The sequence below is a fragment of the Alosa alosa genome, chromosome 5 (assembly GCF_017589495.1).
Source record: "Alosa alosa isolate M-15738 ecotype Scorff River chromosome 5, AALO_Geno_1.1, whole genome shotgun sequence".
NCBI lineage: Eukaryota > Metazoa > Chordata > Actinopteri > Clupeiformes > Clupeidae > Alosa > Alosa alosa.
In genome coordinates, this window is record NC_063193.1 from 26,962,988 (window position 1) to 26,985,487 (window position 22,500).

Here is a 22,500-nt window from a genome sequence, read left to right on the forward strand (position 1 = left end):
AGGGAAAAGGCATGTGTTGGCGTTGTGAGTGGCATTGATTCTCCCATTGGTTTCGGCCTCTCCTCTCTCTCTCTCTCTCTCTCTCTCTCTCTCTCTCTCTCTCTTTTGCTCCTTCAGAGGCTCGGGAGACATTTTAAAAGAGTGTTGGCGGGCTGGCTGATGAAGCCAACAAGTCCAGCATCGTTGCTTGTTTCATGAATAGTCCCAAAGTGAGAGCAATGAATCATAAGTAGGACGGGCTGCCTACCAAATACACACATTTACACTCCCTCCTGCCTTCTCCTCTCTCTCTCTCTCTCTCTCTGTCCTTCTATTTATGTGTGTGTCTGTGTGAACACCTACACACACCTCACATGGAAACAGGTTTCTTGAGAAGCTAAGACAGAGAGTGGGAGAGAGAGAGAGACAGAGAGAGAGAGAGAGAGAGAGAGAGAGAGAGAGAGCGAGCAAGGAAGAGTGTAATCTTTGCAGGACTTGTTTGGGATATTTGAGTCTCTGGCGTTTTATGTAGATTTGCGCTTTAGCCAGTGCTTGAAATTCTCCTTCTTTTCCATTACATTACATTACATTACATTACAGTACATTACATTTGGCTGACGCATTTTTAAGCAAAGCGACTAACAACATGGCAAACAGTTTAAGCTTTAAACCAAATCTCTCAACAATTCTAGGACAATTTAAAAAGATAGAGTACAGTAAGAATACGTGCATCAGTGAGTGCTGTTTTTAAACTTCTTCTTTTCCACTTCCTCTCCATCCCTCGTTCTCTCCGTCTCTGCCTTTGTCTCTCTTTCTGTCCCTCTCTCCCTTTTTCATTTATACTCTCTCTTTTCTTTCTTTTCCCTCTCTTACATTTCTCTCTGTCTGTCCGTGTATCCGTCTGTTTGTCCCTCCCTCCTTCTCTCTCTCTCTCTCTCTCTCCCTCTTTCCCATCCCTCCATCTCTCCCTCCGTCCCCTCAGGGCGCACCCCGCCTCCTTCATCTCTTATTTACTCTGCTGCATCACGAAAAGCCTCAGCAGCACAGCAGAGCACAGCTCACTGCAGAGCCCACACACATGACAGAGAGAGGGAGGGAGGGAGGGATGGAGAGAGGGAGGGATGGATGGGGAGAGAGGGATGGAAGAGAGGGAGAGAAATATGGAAGGAAGAGAGGGAGGGAGCAGGAGTGAGAGAGGGGGAGGGAGAGATGCGAAAGAGAGAAACATAGAACATTAGAGAGTGTAAGATTGTGTGTGTGTGTGTGTGTGTGTGTCAGAGAGAGAGAGGGAGAGAAAGAGAGAGGGAGATGGGAAGAGAGAGAGCAGAGCAGTGCAGTGGTAGAGCAAACACTGAAATCTGCATAACTCAGAGCTGCTTCACAAAGCAAGTGCACCGTATGAAAAGTGAGAGAGAGTGTGTGTGTGTGTGTGTGTGTGTGTGTGTGTGTGTGTGTGTGTACGAGGGAGAGATCAGCTAGTCCTCTGAGACTGTCTTTACCAAAACTGCGTTTAACCACAGACACAGCGTAGTTGGCTCTCCCTCCCCTACTCCCAGCTCCTGTGACATAAGGAGGCTGAGTTCAGGTTAAAGCTCCGGTGCTGCAAGGCGCTGCTCCAGTTAGGCTCTCCGGTGCTCTTGATAACGCTCTGACTCCGAGTCTGCACTCAGGTGCTCTGCATCAGCCATGCTGGATGCCTTTGCCTGGCGATGGGCTTTAAATGCTGAACTGAATGGCAGGAAGAGAGAGACGGGATGAGGCTCGCTTTTCATACTGATTCCTTAGCGCCTGCCCAAGATCAAACTTCCACGTTGACTTGTAGCTACACCACTGAGTACAGTATGGCATACTAATTACTAATTAGTAGTAGGCTATGTAGCACTTTGATAGTCTATTATAGTTTGATCCTAATCCACAAATACATTTCCCTTATTCACTTAGTTTCACTTTAAGTGTAAGTATATACTTTTTTGATCCCGTGAGGGAAATTTGGTCTCTGCATTTAACCCAATCGGTGAATTAGTGAAACACAAACAGCACACAGTGAACACACAGTGAGGTGGCACACACACTAATCCAGGCGTTAGTGAGCTGCCTGCTTCAACGGCCCGGTGCTCGGGAGCAGTGAGGGGTTAGGTGCCTTGCTTTTTTTTTTTCTTGTTTTTTTGTTTTTGTTTTTTTTTAAGTATATTTTTGGGGCTTTTTGCCTTTATTATGATAGGACAGTGAAGAGACAGGAAGTGAATGGGAGAGCGAGATGGGGTGGGATCGGGACATGACCGCAGGTCGGACTCGAACCTGGGTCCCCGTGGGCACTCGGACCCGTATATGGTACGGACGCTGTAGCCTGCTGCACCACAGCGCCCCCCTGCCTCTGGGTTTTTAACACTCCCATAAGAATACTGTCCGTTTGTTCTGTCCATTCGTTTTAACACTGTAACAGTTATACGATAAGAGGCTCATCAGTTTACAAAACAGGTCTGAGTAGCACTTTACATTCCATTATCCACTCTTACTCTCTCCCTGTGCCATTAGATAACACACTTATTACACGTGGGCTATTGTGTACTGTTTGCGTACACACTCCATACCTTGACTCTAAATCTAACTTTGACCCTAACCTTTGTTTTATGGAATTGCAGTATTAAGCTACAATTGTAGTAATAATGATGCATTAGGTGTTTCTGTTACTGTTAAAGCTTAAAGGAACATATATCTTGGTTAGATATGACCATGCATACCCCTCTCTTTTCTGCGTGTGCAATAACCAGCAAAGGCTAACTGGTGTAACTCACTTCCAGTAAATTATGCTAAGCTAGGCTAACAGTGTCAGACTCAGTTATTGCACGTACACAGAAAAAAGAAGGGTATGTATCATCTTATCTAATTCTGGGGTACACGAAAAATAACCTAATTTCCCAAAAGGTTGCTGCGTTCCTGTCATACACTACACTGTTATAACAAGGGGCTTCATGATCAAATGTGTGGCCCAGACCAGTTATGCAGGTTTCACTGAGAAGCCTTTTGGTTCTTCAGCAAACATTGCAGCAACACCTACTGTAGGTGGCAACAACAACAAGTGTCCAGTGACCTCTTCAGACTTATACAGCTCAGCATTCCTCGTGATGGAATGACCAGCATGATTGCAGACAACATCGATCGGTTGCCATGCCTGTCCAGGAGGAATGGCCTGTCCAGGAGGAATGGGCATTTCTTTCTCTCTCTCTCTCTCGCTCTCTCTCTCTCTCTCTTGCTCTTGCTCTTGCTCTTGTGTGCAGCTCGGTGGCGGCTTCAGATAAAGGGCACGACCGTTTCTCACGGCAACGGAGGTTAATTTGACACGGCGACCTTGTGTACCCGCTCCCCCGAGACACCATGACAGATTTGTGTTTTACTTATGTGCCAGACCAAGGTTGCCTCGGATTCAAATGATAGGAGAGAAAAGAGAGAGAGAGAGAGAGAGAGAGAGAGAGAGACAGACAGACAGAGTTAAAGGGAGAGACAGAGAGGAGATATAGCAATAGAGAGGAAAGGAGGGAGAGATGTAGGAACAGAGAGAGGTAGAGAGGGATGGAGGGAGAGATGTAGGAACAGAGAGAGGGATGGAGACCCTGGAGTTTTCAAACTAAAATAAGGGCCGTCAGTATTTCCTAAAGTCTCTAAAAAAACTCGGGAGTAGGACGGACATCAGGCAAAAATTTCAAATGAAATTGTAGTAGCACAGACGTAGTTTAGGGCACTAGAGAGACTCTGAGGCTTCTCTGCCTGCCTGTGCAGAGATAAGAGATGAGGCAAGACAATGGACCCAATCAAGGCTGTCCCTGCCTCTCAAAGGAGCCGAGATACAGCTCTCTGTGTGGGTGTATGGATGTGTGTGGAATCAGACTCTCTCCCTCCCTCTCGCTGTGTGTGTGTGTGTGTGTGTATTCAGCATTCCTATTTGTAAGTGTGTGTTTGTGAATGTGCATGCTTCTATAGGGGGCAGTTTCTGTACGTATGTGAGTGCACATGTCTATGGGGTGTATGCATATTGCAGTTAGGTGTGTGGGTGTGTGTGGTGATTGTGTACACGTCATGCACTTGTGTGTGTGGTCTGTGTGCGTACAGACGTGTGTGTGTGTGTGTGTTTGTGTGTGTGTGTGTGGTCTGTGTGCGTACAGACGTGTGTGTGTGTGTGTGTGTGTGTGTGTGTGTGTGTGTGTGTGTGTGTGTGTGTGTGCGCAGTGCGTGCGTGTGCGTGTGCGTAATGCGTGTCGCGTAATGGGTAATGTGTGTGTGTGTTTGTATTATTGTATTGTGTGTGTGTGGGTAATGTATCACCTCAGGCTTCTGACCAGCCCTTTCCTCCATCATGTGTTATTAATCGGCTGCTCTTCTGTTTTACGCTGCTGTGTAGCTACGTGTCTCTCTCGCTCGAACTGTGTGTGTGTATTTATTTACTGGCCAAACCTGTTTTTTTTTTACCAGTTTAGCATAGTGTGGTCAATGACAAAACATGCAGCCTAAATTAAATAATATGTACTGTATTACATTATATTAGTAAGAGCTGTTTGTGTGTGTGTGTGTGTGTGTGTGTGTGTGTGTGTTGTGTGTGTGTGTGTGTGTGTGTGTGTGTGTGTGTGTGTGTGTGATGTGTGGGATGGTTTGTGTGTGAAACAAGCAAGGCACGCCAGTTTTAGGTGTCTGTCAGGAAAAGCCTCCTGGAGGATGGTGTGATATTTCATTAAATATAGTATACACTATCAAATGTTTACAACATATTTAGCCTTCTGAAAAGACAAGCAATAATGACTGTATTGATATTGTCTGGGAAGGTAAATAATTATTTGAGTTGGAAATAAAAGAGAGAAAGAGGTTTAACGCTCCTTTATTAAGCTATTGCCTTACCTTATCACATAAAACTGCATTGAAAACCAACCAGAGAGAGAGAGAGAGAGAGAGAGAGAGAGAGAGGTGAAGATTGAGGAGTGACTGGTCAGGATAAACAAATGAAAGGAAATGGCTGGCTCTGAAATGAGTTGCCCTTCATGGACAGCTTGGTTTCCTCTGGTCAACACTGACCGCGCTCTCCTGGACGTGCTTCACATAGTTTGGAGGCTTTGCTCTGTGGACCGAACTGGAACCAACTGGAACTGGGGGCAAAACGTTAACTAATTGAACGTTAACTATAACCAATGGAAAATGAGCTGTGCTTCTAACTGCACTTATATCCTTCTCTACTCATTAGTGCCCATTACAGATTAGTCTTAGGCTCTACATATCACCTATTCACTCACACATGCTGATAGCAAAGGCAGATGAGGGTTAGGTGTCATGCTCAAGGACACTTCATGGTAAGGAGGATCCAAGATGGCTCAAACTAATGACCTCCTACTGTTACTCCTACTCATTGAAAGTCCACACCTTTTGATCAGGCTACCTGTTGCTCTGTGGACTCTGAACAGCAGCTGGATGCTGCTAATAAAACTGTTAGTCGAGTGACACAGGCGCTAGGCTAAATATGCTCATTTGTAGCACTGCGGGATGACAGTGGCTGCCATTGCCTTTGTGTGAAACGGATGTTGAAACTGTGCTGAAGATGGACTGTAATTGGGAGATAGAGGGCTCGGTAATGTGGCACTAGGAGCAAGCTGAGCGCCATTCTCTCTGAAAGCGTTGGTTTGTCCCACTTCGCTGTTTTAGATTAGCTGGCACCGTAGCTTGCAGAAAGGTTCTGTCCGGAGTCACAATCTTTCTTGCTTTGTATGTGTTACTGTATGTGTGTGTGTGTGTGTGTTGCTGTCTGGGCATGTGTGTGAGTGTATGTGTGTGTGTGGCTGTACACACTGTTAGCTGCGGTCGAAGCCACTGCATAGAGCCCTTTCAAGATTCAAGAGTGTTTTCAGTCTCTTCCTCAAAGAATGGGGTCAATAAGTGAGCAAGTTGCCACTGCAGTGGTGCTACTGCGGCTCCATTCAGCGTTATCTCCTCCTCCTCCTCCTCCTCCTCCTCCACTTTGCCCTGTCTCCTCCTCCTCATCCTCCTCCACTTTGGCCTGTCTCTCCTCCTCCTCCTCCTCCTTCTCCTCCTCCCATTTTGGCCTGTCTCCTCCTCCTCCTCCTCCTCCTCTCCACTTTGGCCATACTCCCTCCTCCTCCTCTTCCTCCTCCTCCCATGGCCTGTCTCCTCCTCCTCCTCCTCCTTCTCCTCCTCCACTTTGGCCTGTCTCCTCCTCCTCCTCCCTTCTCCTCCTCCACTTTGGCCTGTCTCCTCCTCCTCCCTCCTCCTTCTCCTCCTCCACTTTGGCCTGTCTCCTCCTCCTCCTCCCTCCTCCTCCTCCTTCTCCTCCTCCACTTTGGCCTGTCTCCTCCTCCTCCTCCTCCTTCTCCTCCTCCACTTTGGCCTGTCTCCTCCTCCTCCTCCTCCTCCTCCTTCTCCTCCTCCACTTTGGCCTGTCTCCTCCTCCTCCTTCTCCTCCTCCACTTTGGCCTGTCTCCTCCTCCTCCTCCTCCTTCTCCTCCTCCACTTTGGCCTGTCTCCTCCTCCTCCTCCTCCTTCTCCTCCTCCCTTTCGCTGCCTCTCCTCCTCCTCCTCCTCCTCCTCCTCCTCCCTCCTCCTTCTCCTCCTCCCACTTTGGCCTGTCTCCTCCTCCTCCTCCTTCTCCTCCTCCACTTTGGCCTGTCTCCTCCCTCCTCCTCCCTCCCTTCCTCCTCCTCCACTTTGGCCTGTCTCCTCCTCCTTCTCCTCCACTTTGGCCTGTCTCCTCCTTCTCCTCCTCCACTTTGGCCTGTCTCCTCCTCCTCCTCCTCCTTCTCCTCCTCCACTTTGGCCTGTCTCCTCCTCCTCCTCTTCCTCCTCCTTCTCCTCCACTTTGGCCTGTCTCCTCCTCTCTTCTGTGCCTTCCCTCTGAGGGGAGAATTTCAGCCCTTGTGCTTTGTTGTGTGTGTCAGGCGCCATGAGACAATGCGTATTGTTATCAGTGGATTATAAAGAAATAAAACTCTGAATTGAAATTCTGCTCACTGTCCCACCCCTCCCTTTTCCTCTCTGCCTTTGTCTCTCTCTTTCTCTCTCTCTATTCCCTCTCCACAGATCACCAGAAGCTGGAGAGAGAAGCGCGAATCTGTCGCCTGCTCAAACACTCCAACATCGGTGAGTTTGTAAAAGATGGCAGCCGGTAGTGTAGTTAAACAGCACCAAGCAGAAGCACACTTCTTGTGATTTTTCATACAGACACAAATGAGGAAGTTAATTTATCACGCAGGCGAATCGGGCAAGATGTCAGGCTTTCTGTGGCATGTAGCTACAGAGTTATGTAATAACCTTTCACATCCACGGCCCTCTTTTTCTGTCTCTTCACTCTTTTTCTCTCTTCTTATTGCCTTCTTTCTTATCCCCTCTCCTTTCTTCTCCTCTGCTCTCCCCTCTTCTCCTCTCCTCTCTCTCTCTCTCTCTCTTTCTCTCTCTCCTCTCTCTTCTCTTTTCTCTTCTCCTCTCTTCTCCTCTCTTCTCTCCTCTCTTCCTTCTCTTCTCTCTTCTCCTCTCTTCTCTTCTCTTCTCTTCTCTTCCCTTCTTTTCTCTTCTCTTCTCTTCTCCTCTCCTCTCTTGTCCTCCTCTCCTCCCCTCTGTCCTCCTCTCTCTCAGTGCGTCTTCATGACAGCATATCAGAAGAAGGCTTCCACTACCTCCTCTTTGACTTGTGAGTATCTCAGTGTGCATGCATATTTGTGTGTATATGTGTGTCGTGCGTGTACATATAAAAGTGTATGTGTGTGTGTGTGTGTGTGTGTGTGTGTGTTTGACCCTAGACAAGGGCTTGACGTCATCTTGCCTCCCTCCCCAAACCCTTGTCCTCTGCTCCTCTCCACTCAGGAGTGTGCTCTATACCCATCTGTTCTCTCTCTCTCTCTCTCTCCCTCCCCCTCTCTCTCTCTCTCTCTCTCTCTCTCTCTCTCTCCCCCCCCCTCTCTCTCTTTCTCTTTCACATTCTCCCCCTCTCTCTCTCTCTCCCCCTCTTTCTCTTTCTCACCCTCTCTTACTACGCTGTTGATGTCGCCACTCTTTTTATCACACCCTCTTTTGCTGCGTTGCCCTGGCTCACCCTGTAGCTTGCGCACACACACACACACACACACACACACACACACACACACACACACACATAATCTCTCTCTCTCTCTCTCTCTCTCTCTCTCTCTCTCACACACACACACATACACACACACACATAATCTCTCTCTCTCTCTCTCTCTCTCTCTCTCTCTCTCTCTCACACACACACACACACACACACACACACACAGTGCCCCCCTCATCTTTCTCTCACTCTCTCTCTCTTCCACACTCCCGCTGTGTCCTGCACAGTTTCCATGGCAACCAGAGCCAGGCTGCGCAGCAAGATGATGGGAGTCCTCTGCTGTAACAGGGCTTTCCCCTGAATGATTTTCTTTAACCCCCATACACACACACACACACACACACACACACACACACACACACACACACACACACACACACACACACACACACAATCCAAACCACTAGTGGTCTCATTCCACATAAACAGGGGATACATCACCCCTTCGCTGTAATAAACATATGGTTACATCACACACACACACACACACACACACACACACACACACACACACACACACACACACACAGACACAAACACACACACACACATACACACACACACACACATATGCACACATAATCCAAATCACTAGTGAGGTTATTCTGCATGTAAACCGTGTACACTAGCTCTTTACTGTTATTGTACAAACTATTAAATCTCTCTCTCTCACACACACACACATCCTCTTCTCATGAGAGCTGTATTGTGTGTGTGCGTGTGTGTGTGTATGTGTGTGTGTGTGTGTGTGTGTGTGTGTGTGTGTGTGTGTGTGTGTGTGTGTGTTTATAGGGTGACTGGTGGAGAGCTGTTTGAAGACATCGTGGCCAGAGAGTATTACAGCGAGGCCGATGCCAGGTAAGCAACCTGTGCCTGTTATCCGCCTCTGCTTCCTCCCCACCCCTCTCTGTCCTTCTCTCTCTCTCTCTCTCTCTCTCTCTCTCTCTCTCTCTCTCCCTGTCTCTCTGTTTCTCTGTTGCTCCTTTTCTCCCCTTATCCTCCCCCTCCATCTGTACTTCTCCATTATGTTTTCGGTCTCCTCTGTCTGGCTTTGGATTTGTGCCCCCCCCCCCTCTACCCCATACATGCCCTCCTTCAGCTTTAGTGACTTACCATGTCTTTCCGAAGTGGCATCCTCAACGTGGGCACCTCTGAGGGCAGTGGGCACAGGTGGCGCTGAGGTCCTCGCTGGTGACCCTCAGGGGAAGGGGGCACACGCTCACAAGCTCGACTCGAGCTGCACAGGAAGTTGTTGGTTGGAGCGTTTCCTGTTGGTAGAGGCCGTTGAGAGCGACTGCAGCTCTGGACTCTTGTCCCCCACAGCCCTCCCCCTGGTAGAGCAGGGACGCTGCTCGTAACACCACTCTCGTCCGGTCACTCCTCTGCCTGTCCATCATTGTCTCTGTCTGTCTCTCTGCCTCTCTCACTGTTTCCTCTTTCTCCTCTTTTGTTTTCTCATGATCTCTCGTTCTTACACTTTCTCCGTCTCTATAGCATACACCTAATCTCCCTTTTCGGTTGCCTCTTTGTTTTCCTTCACAAAAGCACAGCTTGTTTTGCATGCCTTAAAGGCAAAGACACACAAACACACACACACACACACACACACACACACACACACACACACACACACATACAGTCAAACTGCACAGCAGTGGATGTGAACAGTGCAAGCACTTGATTATATATTGTTGAGAGTTTGTGTTTGTGTGTGTGTGTGTAGGTGTGGATGTGTGTGTGTGTGTTTGTGTGTGTGTGTGTGTGTGTGTGTGTGTGCTTTTGTTTGTGTATGTGTGAGTTTGTGTGTGTGTGTGTGTGTGTGTTTGTGTTTGTGTGTGTGTGTGTGTGTGTGTGTGTGTGTGTGTGTACATTTGTATGAGTCTGCAATGTCAGAAACAGGCAGCAGCCCCTAGGCTCTCTCTCTCTTTCTCTCTCTCCTCTCTCTCTCCCTCTCTCTCTCCCTCCTCTCTCTCTCTCTCCTCTCCCTCTCTCCCTCCTCTCTCTCTCTCCTCCTCTCTCTCTCTCCCTCCTCTCTTTCTCTCTCTCTCTCTCTCCCTCCTCTCTCTCTGCCTCTCTCTCTCTCTTTGCCTCCTCTCTCTCTGCCTCTCTCTCTCTCTGGTCTCTAGTTCAGCCCTTTCTCCCTACCCCCAGGCTCCCCACCCTATGCACCCCCCCACCACCACCACCACCCTCCAGACCACCACCACCAGTCTGTCTGCTCTGCCCCTCTGTCTCAGGCTGAGGCTGTCTGCACTGCCCTGAGCTGGGTCTGGACTGGATTTCCCCATGGGAGCCCACTGCCTGTTATCAGGCCCGGCCCAGTGCCCCCTCAGCGGGCTTATCTGTATGGAGCTGCCTGCGCCTGCACAGGGCCCAGTGCCCCCTCAGCGGGCTTATCTGTATAGAGCTGCCTGCGCCTGCACAGGGCCCAGAGCCCCACCACCACTGCAGTACAGTGAAGTCGTGCACTGCAGCCTTAATTAGGCCTGAGCTGAGCTCTCCTCATCACACCTCTTTGGTTTGAGTGAGCTGCGTTTCAAATCAGTTTGAGTCTCGGTGCAATGCAGCAGGACAGGTGCTTCTTTCTTCTGCCTGTTAAACTGCACATGTCCGCTCAGCCATTCCACCCTGCACCCTACACGTGGTGTGTGTGTGTGTGTGTGTGTGTGTGTGTGTGTGTGTGTGTGTGTGTGTGTGTGTGTGTGTGTGTGTGTGTGTGTGTGTGTGTGTGTGCGTGCGTGTGTGTGTGTGTGCGAGTGAGTGAGTGTGTGTGTGTGTGTGTGTGTGTGCGAGTGAGTGAGTGTGTGTGTGTGTGTGTGCGTGTGTGTGTGTGTGTGTGCGAGTGAGTGAGTGTGTGTGTGTGTGCGTGTGTGTTCCTGGGAATGGTGTCAGATTTCTCAGGTCTGTTGGTCTGCTTCCCGTCGTCCCTCTCGATACCTTCCTGCACATCCAGGCCAGCCCTGCCCTCTGCCTCCACTGGGACCAGTGGAAACTAGGCCTTCAATTAGCCAAGATAATTAGAGCCCCAATCTCTCTCTTTTTCTTCCTTTCTCTCTGTCTCTCTCCCTTCCTTCCTCTCTCTCTCTGTCTCTCTCTTTTCTCCTTTTTCTCTCTCTTTCTACCCATCTCTCTCCCTCACCCATACCTTCTGTCTCTCTCCATCTTTCTGTGTTTCTCTTGTTGAAATTGTTGAAAGGGTCCATACAGTGCTCCTGTGGGAGGCAGAAATCACTTCCATTCATATGCAGTCTGTTTCTGCATACGCCAAGTTTTAATGCACATATACCGAAAATAAAAACATAATGATTTCGAACAAAGTCAAAAGTCTCTCTTTTCACTGTATCTCTTTTTATACAGTGCCTATAAAAATATTCACCCCCCCTTGGATATTTCCCCTTTAACTGGTTATAAATGGAATCTTGATCAATTTAATGTTTTTTTACAATAATTTACAAAAATCACCTATTTAATGTCAAAGTGAAAGCAGATTTCTACAAAGTAATGATAATTAATTAAAAAAAAAACATACAATGCAAAACAAGCGATTGCATAAATATTCACCCCCCTTAAAGTGACTGACCTAAATTTCCCCTTCCTCTACCTCCTCTTCTGCTCTCTCTATCTTTTTTCTTCCTCTACCTCCTCCTCTGCTCTCTCTAATTTTTTCTTCCTCTACCTCCTCTGCTCTCTCTATCTTTTTTCTTTCTCTCTTTATTCCTCCCTCCGGCAGACTTTGTCACCTTGAACTGTGTCACATCACAGATCTATTAGCCTCGTCTTTGCTCCTGCCACTGAGGTAACTGACCTCAAACCTCACTAGAACTGTGACACTAATGGAGCAGGACTAATGTCATACACTACTACACATTTCTCAGTCAAAGGAAATGATTCAACCTTTTGTTCATTTGCTAAGAAGTAACATATCAGAGCTCCAGAAATCTGTTGGCACTACTTTGATCAATCAAACAACTAATTGATTATTCGAGAATAGAATCAACAGATAATAATCAGAATAATTGTCAGTTGCAGCCCTAGTGTGTGTGTGTGTGTGTGTGTGTGTGTGTGTGTGTGTGTGTGTGTGTGTGTGTGTGTGTGTGTGTGTGCGTGTGTGTGTGTGTGTGCGTGTGTGTGTGCTGTGCTTTGTGTGTTTTGTGTTTGTAGGTGGTTGCTCTGAAGATGTTGGTGTTGTGGGTGATTAAGAACCTTTATTTCTGAGCCTTATCTCATCTAGCTCATATAATGTAATCTTAATCCAAGGTTTAACCGGGCCTTATTATTTTCCTCTGGTTTGTGTGTGTGTGTGTGTGTGTGTGTCAGTGAGGTATGACTGTGAGGCTTCTCTCTTCTCTGGCTCCTGTGTAATCTCAGCCCTCACCTGAAAATGAACTCAATCAGATGAATGTTAGCAGTCATAGGCTCAGAGTTGTCACTGTCCAGTCAGGCTGAGCATCGCTCTTCTCTGAGATTTAGGAGCAACCAAATGGGTCTGGGCTACTTCTAAACCAGACTTTCATTTTATTCTCAACGACCAAGACTAACCTGGGTTTATTCTCAGTAACTAAGACCATCCGTCTGTCGGAATGCAACAATCACACTCAGGTGAGCACCAAATGAATCGGTCTGAGACTTCCAAAAAGAGGTGGTCTGTGTGTGTAACAAATAGGTCCAACTGTCTTGTTGTAATGAATTATAGGAGTTAATATCACTGAATTGTGGGTGAAATTAAGTACATTTTATTTCCTATTCTCAGACTCCTATTACGTCCCGATTCCATTATTCGCCGTCTTGCGTGTATGTGTCACTTAATATCCATTTATATACAAACCAAGGCGGTTCCTAAAGCATAACCACCCACACCATAGGTGTATCTAAATTATCTATGTACCAAAATGACATTTTACCGTGACTCAAGAGCTGTAAACAGTGTTGGCAAGGCTAGTGTACACATCCGCTTGGAGCTCCAGTGGAATTTTAATTTCATAGCGACAATTCTCGGTCTAACCATTCATGTGCCGTTGAAACGGCGTAAATGCGTGACCACATCAAGCCAACACTATAATTCAGTGGTAAACTGAAGCCGGATATTTCAGGCGGTAAATGCTCAATTAAGAACCAAACCAGATTTTGTTCAAATCTACGCACCTATGGCTACTGAAAAATGTAGGTTAATTTAGCAAATGTTATTTTGAAGTGCCAAAAATCATCGTTGTTTTAGAATTTCGAACAAAGTGGTGATGGTGGGGAATGTTAGATACTTCTAAATAAATGTGGATTGGATGTATGCGTTAATCATGGACAAACGTAGATATGTGAGGAGGTACAAACAATGTTTCATAGATGTATGATCGGAGGAGTACATGGCAACGCAACTCATCAGATTATGATGTAGTCGCAGTCGCGACTTATTCTTAGACTCTACAATTTGTCAAAAGTGGCAAATGCAGGGCATTATATAGGATCTAAACCTAGATCATTATGCGAAACTGTTGCTCCAGTGTGTAACTCAAGTTGTTCTCATATTTGGCTTAAACTTACCGAAAAAGTGACCCTAGCAGACGGTCTGCTCAATTATTATACATTTTGGTCCGTCTAGAAACAACCCATATCTGAAACTGAACCAGACCAAAGTCTGTATGCAACATTGTAACAATTTATTGCTTGCTGCTGACCAAACAAATCAAACTATAGTTCTGAAGACACCCTAAAGCCAGGTTATTCTAGAACAACGGTAAACTGGGTTTATTCTCAGTAACTAAGACCAGAGAGTTCTGGAACAAGAAAAAGCTGGGCTTATTCTCACTAACTAAGGTTGCCTTTACATTTGGTTTGTTTAACTGCCCTGGGTCTAGCCTGGATCTGAGCATTCTATGGTCTCCTCTGGTGTATGTGTTCCAGTGTCTGAGGAAATGGAGAGTAAATGCAAGGGTGTACCAGGCTGGGCTGTACAATGTGTGTGTGTGTGTGTGTGTGTGTGTGTGTGTGTGTGTGTGTGTGTGTGTTTGTATGTATGTATGTGTGTGGTGCTGTGTTAGTGTGTGTGTGTGTGTGTGTGTGTGTGTGTGTTTTAGAGGGTGTATGAGCGTGTGTGTGTGTGAGAGAGTCCTGCTGCCCCCCAGACAGAGAGTGGGTGTGGTTCCTGCAGGCAGTCTTCCTGCACTTGCTATTTGTCCCATATCTTGCACTTTTTTAGCCCAAAACACACACACACACACACACACACACACACCATGCTTATTTTCCTTCAACACTCATCCCTTTCTCTCTCGTTGATTCCCTTTCTATTTGTTTCTGCTTCTGGCTCTTTCTCTCCCTCTGTCCCTCTCTGTATCTGTCTCTTTCTCTCCCTCTGTCCCTCTCTTTATCTGTCTCTTTCTCTCCCTCTGTCCCTCTGTCCCTCTCTTTATCTGGCTCTTTCTCTCCCTCTCTCCCTCTTTCCCTCTCTCCCTCTCTTTATCTGTCTCTTTCTCTCCCTCTGTCCCCCTGTTTCTCTCCTTGTGCTGTGAGATGCCTGGCTCTGCTGGTCTTGTTTCTCATCATGTTGAAACGGTTTTCTCATCTCTCCCTCGTTCCCTCCCTCTCTTCGTCTCATTCATCTCACTCTTCCTCCTCCTCCTTCTCTCTATCACTCCATCCTCTCCACTCGTCCCCTCAACCTTTCACCACATCTTCTCATCTATCCCATTCCCTCTGTTTTCAAAACTCATCCACCTTTTTCTTTGTGACCTCTGCCACTTGAATGTATGCACACGTTTTCTTGTGTGTGTGTGTGTGTGTGTGTGTGTGTGTGTGTTACACTTCTGTTGGCCTTTGTTTCACTTGCCTTACTCATCCACATGCATCTTGTTGTTCTTGTTCCACTCCTCCTCCTCACTCTTCCTCTCCTCTCCTCCTCTGCACCTCCTTCTGTTCTGTTCTCTGTTCTGTTTTGTCTTCACAGTCACTGTATCCATCAGATTCTAGACAGTGTCAATCACATTCACCTACATGACATAGTGCACAGGGACCTGAAGGTCAGTATGTAGCTCAAACCGCAGCCCTGCCTGATACTGGCCTCCGCTTGCATCTTACGTCCGCCTGTCTGTCTGCTGTCTGTTTGGTCTGTCTGTCTGTCTGTTGCTCGCCTTTCTGTCTTGTTTGTCTGTCCGTCTGTGCATCTGTCTGCCTGTCTGTCTGTTTTGTTTGTTTGTCTGTTTGTCTGTTTAGTTATCCGGCCTGTACTTTTGTGGCTTTAGCATCACTGGCTCCTTCTTGCTGCACCCCCACCACCCTCACCCCCGTCCCTTAATACCAAAGAGCCCAAACAACCCACCCACCCAAAATCTCCCATCCCCCACCACAAAAAAGTACCCCACACCTCAAAATACCAATCACCACCCCCCCCCCCCCCACCCCTTCCAGTGCACAGCCGATTAAGATGTGTGTGTGTCTTAGCCACCTTAGACTAGACTTAGCCATCAGTTCAGCTCTGTGTCCTGTAGTGACGATTCTTAGTGTTCCTCAGTGTTAACGTTCTGTTCCTTTGTTTCTCCATACACAACCCCAACCCCCAAGTATATTCTTATCCTTTTTTTTTTGAAAAACCCATGGGGACTTCGGCTGACATTTACATTACGGTAATTGCTTTCCACTTGGAGGGCTATCACAGCCAGCGGTAGCTATTAGTTATTATGAGTCTCTCATACAGACCCAGCTCAAATAGAGTTTGTTTGCCGACACACTCCTCCTACGGACGTGCGTGTGTGTTCCTCGGCCCCGGCCCTGGCCCAACTGAAGTACTGAGGGCAAAAGGGGCAGATACACTTAAGCACCTTAAATGATCCTATATTATGGTCTGGTCTGCCAACTCAATAAGACCTGTTCTTTTATATACACGCACACACACAGGAATGCAGACACACACGCATATACACACTCATGCACACATATATGCACACATATATGCACACAGATGGATGCGCATACACACATAGACACACATGTGCATACATACACACACAGACACATGCGCACACACACTTTCAAACATGTAAACACACACACACACACACACACACACTCAGAGAGAGAGAGAGAGAGACTTGCTTACTCTCACACGTCATCTGCACATGATCTTAAAAGGTCCCCCTGCTGAACCAGGTCCTGCTGACTTGTTCTCTTACACACAGAATCCACAAATACACAAATACAGTATCAATATCTGCACCTCTGAATTATCCCATAATCACCTTGGTTGGCAAAATTGACCCTTTCATGGACAGACACACAAACACTCTCACACGCACACATGTCTTTTCACATTAGCTATGCCTTCAATGATCCCAAATGCTCTTGTTCAATAAACTTGGCCTCTCCATGACCAGACACACACACACATACACACACACACACACACACACACACACACACACACACACACACACACACCTTCAAAAGGCTTTTACGAGGCAACATATTGGCCCTGAAAAGAACCCAACAGCTGACAGAGTGGGGAGGTAGGACTCTCTCTCTCTCTCTCTCAAACACACATACACACTCAACAGACACACTCCTACATGTACACCAAGAAGAACTTTCCTCTCTCCTCTTCTGTCATCTCCTCTCCTCTTCTCTCCCCTCCTCCTCTCCTCTCCCCTCCCTCATCTCTCCTCTCATCTCTTCTCCTCTCCTCTCCTCTCCTCTCCTCTCCTCATCTCTTCTCCTCTCCTCTCCTCTCCTCTCCTCATCTCTCCTCTCATCTCTTCTCTTCTCCTCTCCTCATCTCTCCTCTCATCTCTTCTTCTCTCCTCTCCTTTCCTCTCCTCTCCTCTCCTCTCCTCTCCTCATCTCTCCTCTCCTCCTCTCCTCTCCTCTCATCTCTTCTCTTCTCTTCTCCTCTCCTCTCCTCTCCTCTCCTCTCCTCTCCTCTCCTCATCTCTCATCTCTTCTCCTCTCCTCTCCTCTCCTCTCCTCTCCTCTCCTCTCCTCTCCACACAGAGCCTGTGTTGTACATAATTCAGGCAGTCAGGCTGCTCTGCCCTTGGCTCCCTCAGATGGAATTGGTCTCCATTATTTAAGCAGTGTAATACATTGACTGTGCGAGTGCTACCCCAGCACAGGGCAGAGCAGAGGATCATCGAGGAGCCTTATTGAGAGTGAGAGCTCTCTCACACACACTTCCTGTATCTCTCTCTCTCTCTTTCTCTCTCTCTGCCACTTCATTTATTTCTCTCTCTCTCTGTTTTTATCTCTATTGCTCACTCCTTTTTGTTATTTTGTTTTGTTTTTCGTGTCTCCCTCTCTCTCCTTTTGTCTTTGACACTATCTTTTACTCTATCTTTTACCACTCTCTAACTCTATACCTTACTCTATCTCTCTGTTTCTCTCTTTCTCTCTCTCTTTCTCTTTTCTCTTTCTGTATTGCTCACTCGCTCTCTGTTTTGTCTCTTTCCTTCTGTTTCTCTCTGTTTTCCTTCTGTTTCTCTCTCTCTCTCTCCAGCTCTCTCTCTCTCTCTTCGGACACGAATGCACACTTGGTGGTTTTGCGCTGTGGTTGAAACTGACACTGATCATCACCTCCCTCCCTTCTTCACAGACCGTCTACCAAACACACTCCCTTACCCTCCTCACTCTCACCCCAAACACACTCCCCCCCCCCTCACTCTCACCCCAAACCCCCTTCCACCCACCCCTCGCTCACTGATGCTGTGCCACGTCACACCACATCATACTGTGCCACTGTGCATTCTTGGACCAGGAAGTCGGCAAACACACAAGGCCTAGCTCCTCCCACTCACTCGCACCCTCACTCCCTCACTCACTCACTCGCAAATATACTCTCACTCACAGTGCACACATTTATGTGCATGCCACGCCTCACGGGCCACAGCCATGTACATGGACCCAGACCAGCACATGTACATATCCCTGTCCTCCACATGTCAGTGTATGTGTGTATATGCAGTATATACATATGCCAAGATATGTATATAAGCTGCCACAGCCGTGGATAGATGTCTGTGAATCTGTGCATAGTCAGCCATACCACTCTTGAGTTGGTGTTCCTATCTTTGTAGGTTTGATCAATTATTATTTATTTATTTAATTGTTTATTTATTTATTTATTTAACACTATTATTTGTTTGTATTTTAAAAACGGAGGAAATAGGCATCATAGGGACAAGAGACTGAGAGGTGCACAGTCATAATGAATTAAGCTTTGAGTTGAGTTCTTTACGGTCCCTTCTTCATGTTCTAGCTGAGGCCTTCTATACTAGTATTGTCCTCCCTCTCTGTTACTCTTGATTTGTTTTGAGTGGGCTGTGTTACCCTGGTTTTGTTCTTTAGTGACCTTATCCCAGATTTTTTTTTTCTATGCAGCAAACTCTGCCCATAGCCTGAGATTTTAGCATTAAGCAGAGAATTAAAAGTTACATCTGAAAACCCATCTCCTGTCCCTGTACCCCAAAATAACAAAAATAAATAAATAAATAAATAAATAAAAGTCTCTAGGACACAGATTGAACCATGCCCCTCCCTCCACACCTGAACAGGTAAAACATAGCCCCTCCCTCATGGCTTGGCATCGCCCTTACTTACAGGTGATTATAAATATCATGCTCTAATTGTTGTAGAGCCTGTGGTTTATGGTGTTCCTCATGAAGACACCTGCTTGTGGACTCACTCATTTGAAACCAATCAAACAAATAGAGCTCAATAGTCACCGCCCACTCAGGTTCTGGAAGTCACTACATCCAATTCACATTGTCCTTTCAGAACTGGATTATAAGCCATAAAATCGTAACCATCCAAGGTAGACTTACTGTAAAACCAGCTATGGCATGATTAAACGGTTGTACATGCTCATATAGATGGCAAAAGTTCATGGGGCATCTATCCTTGTTTTGAGAAAAAAGTGTTATTTGTGATTTCACAGAAAAGCATTACACCCAAAATCCTAACGTGTAAAAACTAAGCCTTTGATTGGTAGAGATCACCATTGCCATGGAAATGAAGATGACTTAACTCCTGCCTTTACCAACATTTGTTTGCTTGTTCAAACAAGATATCTACAGAGTCAGTGAGGTGCAATGGTTGGTGATGAATTGGCTCAGTGTAATTGGTAGGTAGCTAGTCATCTTGATGTCTTACATCAAAAGGAAAGTGTGTCCAACTGTCGTTAGATTGGAAAACGTTGGAAAATGCACTTTTGCTCGGAAGTTAAAATATGTACACAGTGTTGTACCTTTGCCTTTTTTTTTGCCTGTTTTTTCATGCCATAGCTGGTCAGCCTAAGGCAAGGCCTAAAACACTTTATATACGGATTTTTCCAGACATTGAGTGGAGAAATGAATGGGAAGCTTGCATCCAAAGCCTGAGCCCTGGGGCAGGTGGGCGGTGACTGTGGAGCTCTGCAGTTAAGTACTTAGGTAAAAACAGATGAAAGCCTGGCTTCTCCTGGTCAGTCCTCAAACACAATGTGCTCTTCATATCATTTAAGAGTTAAATATGAAAGAGGGTGCCTAAATATGGGATGGGATGTGTAGCCGGGCCTTTGTGATTGGGGCAGTTTGATGGAGAGAGAGGGGTGTGAGCTCTTGTGTTCTGCAGCAGAGTCATTTCGAGGCCCCCCACCCCTTCCATTATGCCCCACCCCCCACCCCCCCATGCCTCCTAGACTCCCCAACCCCACCCTTACCCCCCCACCCCTTGGCCTGTGCACGGGATTGGAAAGCGCTGCTCAGACTAACATGCGCCCCCTGGTGTTTGCATGCAGTCATTGCATCCAGCAGATCCTGGAGGCGGTGCTTCACTGCCATCAAATGGGCGTGGTGCACCGTGACCTGAAGGTGAGTCAAGGGTCTCGCCTCACCTTGTCCTTTTCAAACCTTTGTTTGTTTGCGTTTCTCTGTGTGTCTGTTTGTTTGTTTGTGCGTAAGTGGTCCCCCTGTGTGTGTGTGTGTGTGTGTGTGTGTGAGTGTGTGAATCTTTGGCTCTGAAGTGTGGCTAGCTCTCTGTGGATTTGGAGACACTGCTACTGTACGCTGAGAACTATGAATGATACCTGAATGATGAGCTGTTAGCCTTGTGCGGGTCTTTGTGCAAAGCTGTTTAAATGTTTTGTTACTGGAATTGACACACTTGATGGAGGCCTGCTTATATACAGTATATGTTAACATGTTATTGGTAGTTATTGATAGTTTATAGGTAAGCTGGCACATTTGTGCAGGTATCCAGCAAGTATATAGTACTGTGCTACCCTTGACCCTCTCTGTGCTGAAGAATGCCTTGAGGTGCTCCAGTGTACAGTATATTGTAGGAGTCAAGAGAGCTGGTATGTGTGTGTGTGTGTGTGTGTTTGTGTGTGTTTGTTTGCTGTGGTTAAATCAGCTGTAGAGTGTAGATTTCTATTTGTACACTGTTAAATTAACTGTTAAGGCTAAAATGTGTATTCTATGTGTTTGTTTTCAATGAGTGTCCAAGGGGTGTGTGTATTATTGTTATTGATAGTGTCGTGTGTGTGTGTGCGTGTGCGTGTCTGTGTGTGTGTGTGTGTGTGTGTGTGTGTGGGTGTGTGTGTGTGTCTGTGTGTGTTTGTTTGTGTGTGTCTGTGTGTGTGTGTGTGTGTGTGTGTGTGTGTGTGTGTGTGTGTGTGTGTGCGTGTGTGTGTGTGTGTCTGTGTTTGTGTGTTTGTGTTTGTGTGTGTGTGTGTGTGTGTGTGTGTCTCTGTGTGTGCGTGTGTGTGCGTGTATGTGTCTGTGTGTGTGTGTGTGTGTGTCGTGTGTGTGTGTGTGTGTGTGTGTCTCTGTGTGTGTGTGTGTGTGTCTCTGTGTGTGTGTGTTTGTGTCTGTGTGTCTGTGTGTGTGTAATGTGTGTGTGTGTGTGTGTGTGTGTGTGTGTGTGTGTGTGTGTGTGTGTGTGTGTGTGTGTTTGTGTTTCTGTGTGATGACTCTGCATCTGTGTCTAGTGCTGGTCCCATCGTGTCCCTTGCGTCTGCTGCATGCTTCATGATCTAGTCTGTGCATGGGTCTGATTACAGGATGACATGTGGGAATGAGGAAGTCCTCTGATTGGTGAAGATATACAAATGGAAATGATTTCAGTGTATTTTATGTGTTGGCGTTGCAATAAAGGGATGGATTGCTGATGTGTAATAAACATATAACAGTAGAATAGCTGAGACATAAAACAGTAGAGAATAACAGTAATGTACTGTAATTATAATAATACAGATAGAGAAAAAAAAGTAATATTGTTGTGTAAGGAGAGTGTTATGTTCAAACTATCTCTTGTGATTTCACTGAAATGTTATGTGTTGTTGTTGAAGATACAGATAGAAAAGAATCATTGCAGTCTTGTAATAAACACAGAATAACAGTCCAATTGCAGTAATAACCATACAGAACACGACTGCAGTACGGTTTTTGCACGTGTGCGAAGAAGACCTGAATGGGGATTTGTAGTTCCCCAGAGAGTAGTCTTCAGTGCGCTTTCTCTCTGCCAGGCACCACATGCATTTGCGCTGCTGTGCCGTAATCAGACTGTCCTCTGCAGCCACGCAGTCCACTGATGCCAATGGTGTTTGACAGCGGCGGGGAGCGGCTTGATTCCCCCCTCATTAGCTTGCGCTCAGCTCCGCTAGCTCTTGTTTACTGTCAAATTGGCTTAGAAATGTTCTGAAGTCAAAGCCATCGCCACTTGTGGGGATTCTGCATAAAGACCACCACCTCACTCCTGGCATGGGAACACACACATACGCACATACACACATTCACACTTACACACACAAACACACACACACACACACATGCGTGCACAAACACACACATTCACATGCACATACACACATAAATAATGAAGCAGTATGTCCAGTTAGTTTAGTCCATGGTGATCTATTGTGGTTAGTTTGCCTGTGAGTTGTAAATGGTTTAAAGCCGTCTCCTGAAAATGATGTAATAAGCAATTATAACTGTCAGTTGGCTTTTCCCAGCATTCTCTGCACTAAAGAAGAATATAAGAAAAGACATCAAAAAGCTTATTCACTCAAATCCCTATCACATCATGATGCTTTATCTGAATGTGAGTGGCTCAGAGAGGTTGGTTATGTACTGCCAGTGGTATAGCTAGGGCCTAATAAATCATTATCACCAAGAACGACAACTATTATGATAATAGAAACAGCAAAAACGTATCAGTCTAGCTAATATGAATGGAAACAACCACACATATATAGATTATGTCATGAAAAACAATATTGTTGGGAATCACTTTGAGTGATTTTGAAAATGATAAAAAGCTGACAATCCATGAAATTGTAGACTTCATTCATGAACACGAGGAGAGACTCTTCTTATCATTGGTCAGTGAGTGTGGATGCTCATATCGTTAGTTGTATAGTTAATAGTGGTGTAGCAATAGCTGTCTTTATA

General features: G+C 46.4%; 1 protein-coding gene across 22 annotated transcripts in view; it reads left to right on the forward strand.

Moving 5' to 3' along the window:
- The window catches only part of LOC125294365 (calcium/calmodulin-dependent protein kinase type II subunit beta-like), a 79,168-nt gene that overhangs the window by 10,686 nt on the left and 45,982 nt on the right, over positions 1–22,500 (forward strand). For 13 of the 22 annotated variants that reach the window (XM_048243005.1, XM_048243010.1, XM_048243007.1 and 10 more), the window contains exons 3-6: positions 7,051–7,110; positions 7,603–7,657; positions 8,888–8,953; positions 15,033–15,105. In XM_048243005.1, the coding sequence (XP_048098962.1) occupies positions 7,051–7,110; positions 7,603–7,657; positions 8,888–8,953; positions 15,033–15,105 (254 nt within the window). Of the gene's footprint in view, positions 1–7,050; positions 7,111–7,602; positions 7,658–8,887; positions 8,954–15,032; positions 15,106–19,847; positions 19,921–22,500 lie in introns of those variants that run through there. The other 9 variants (XM_048243006.1, XM_048243011.1, XM_048243029.1 and 6 more) reach the window with 2 other exon arrangements.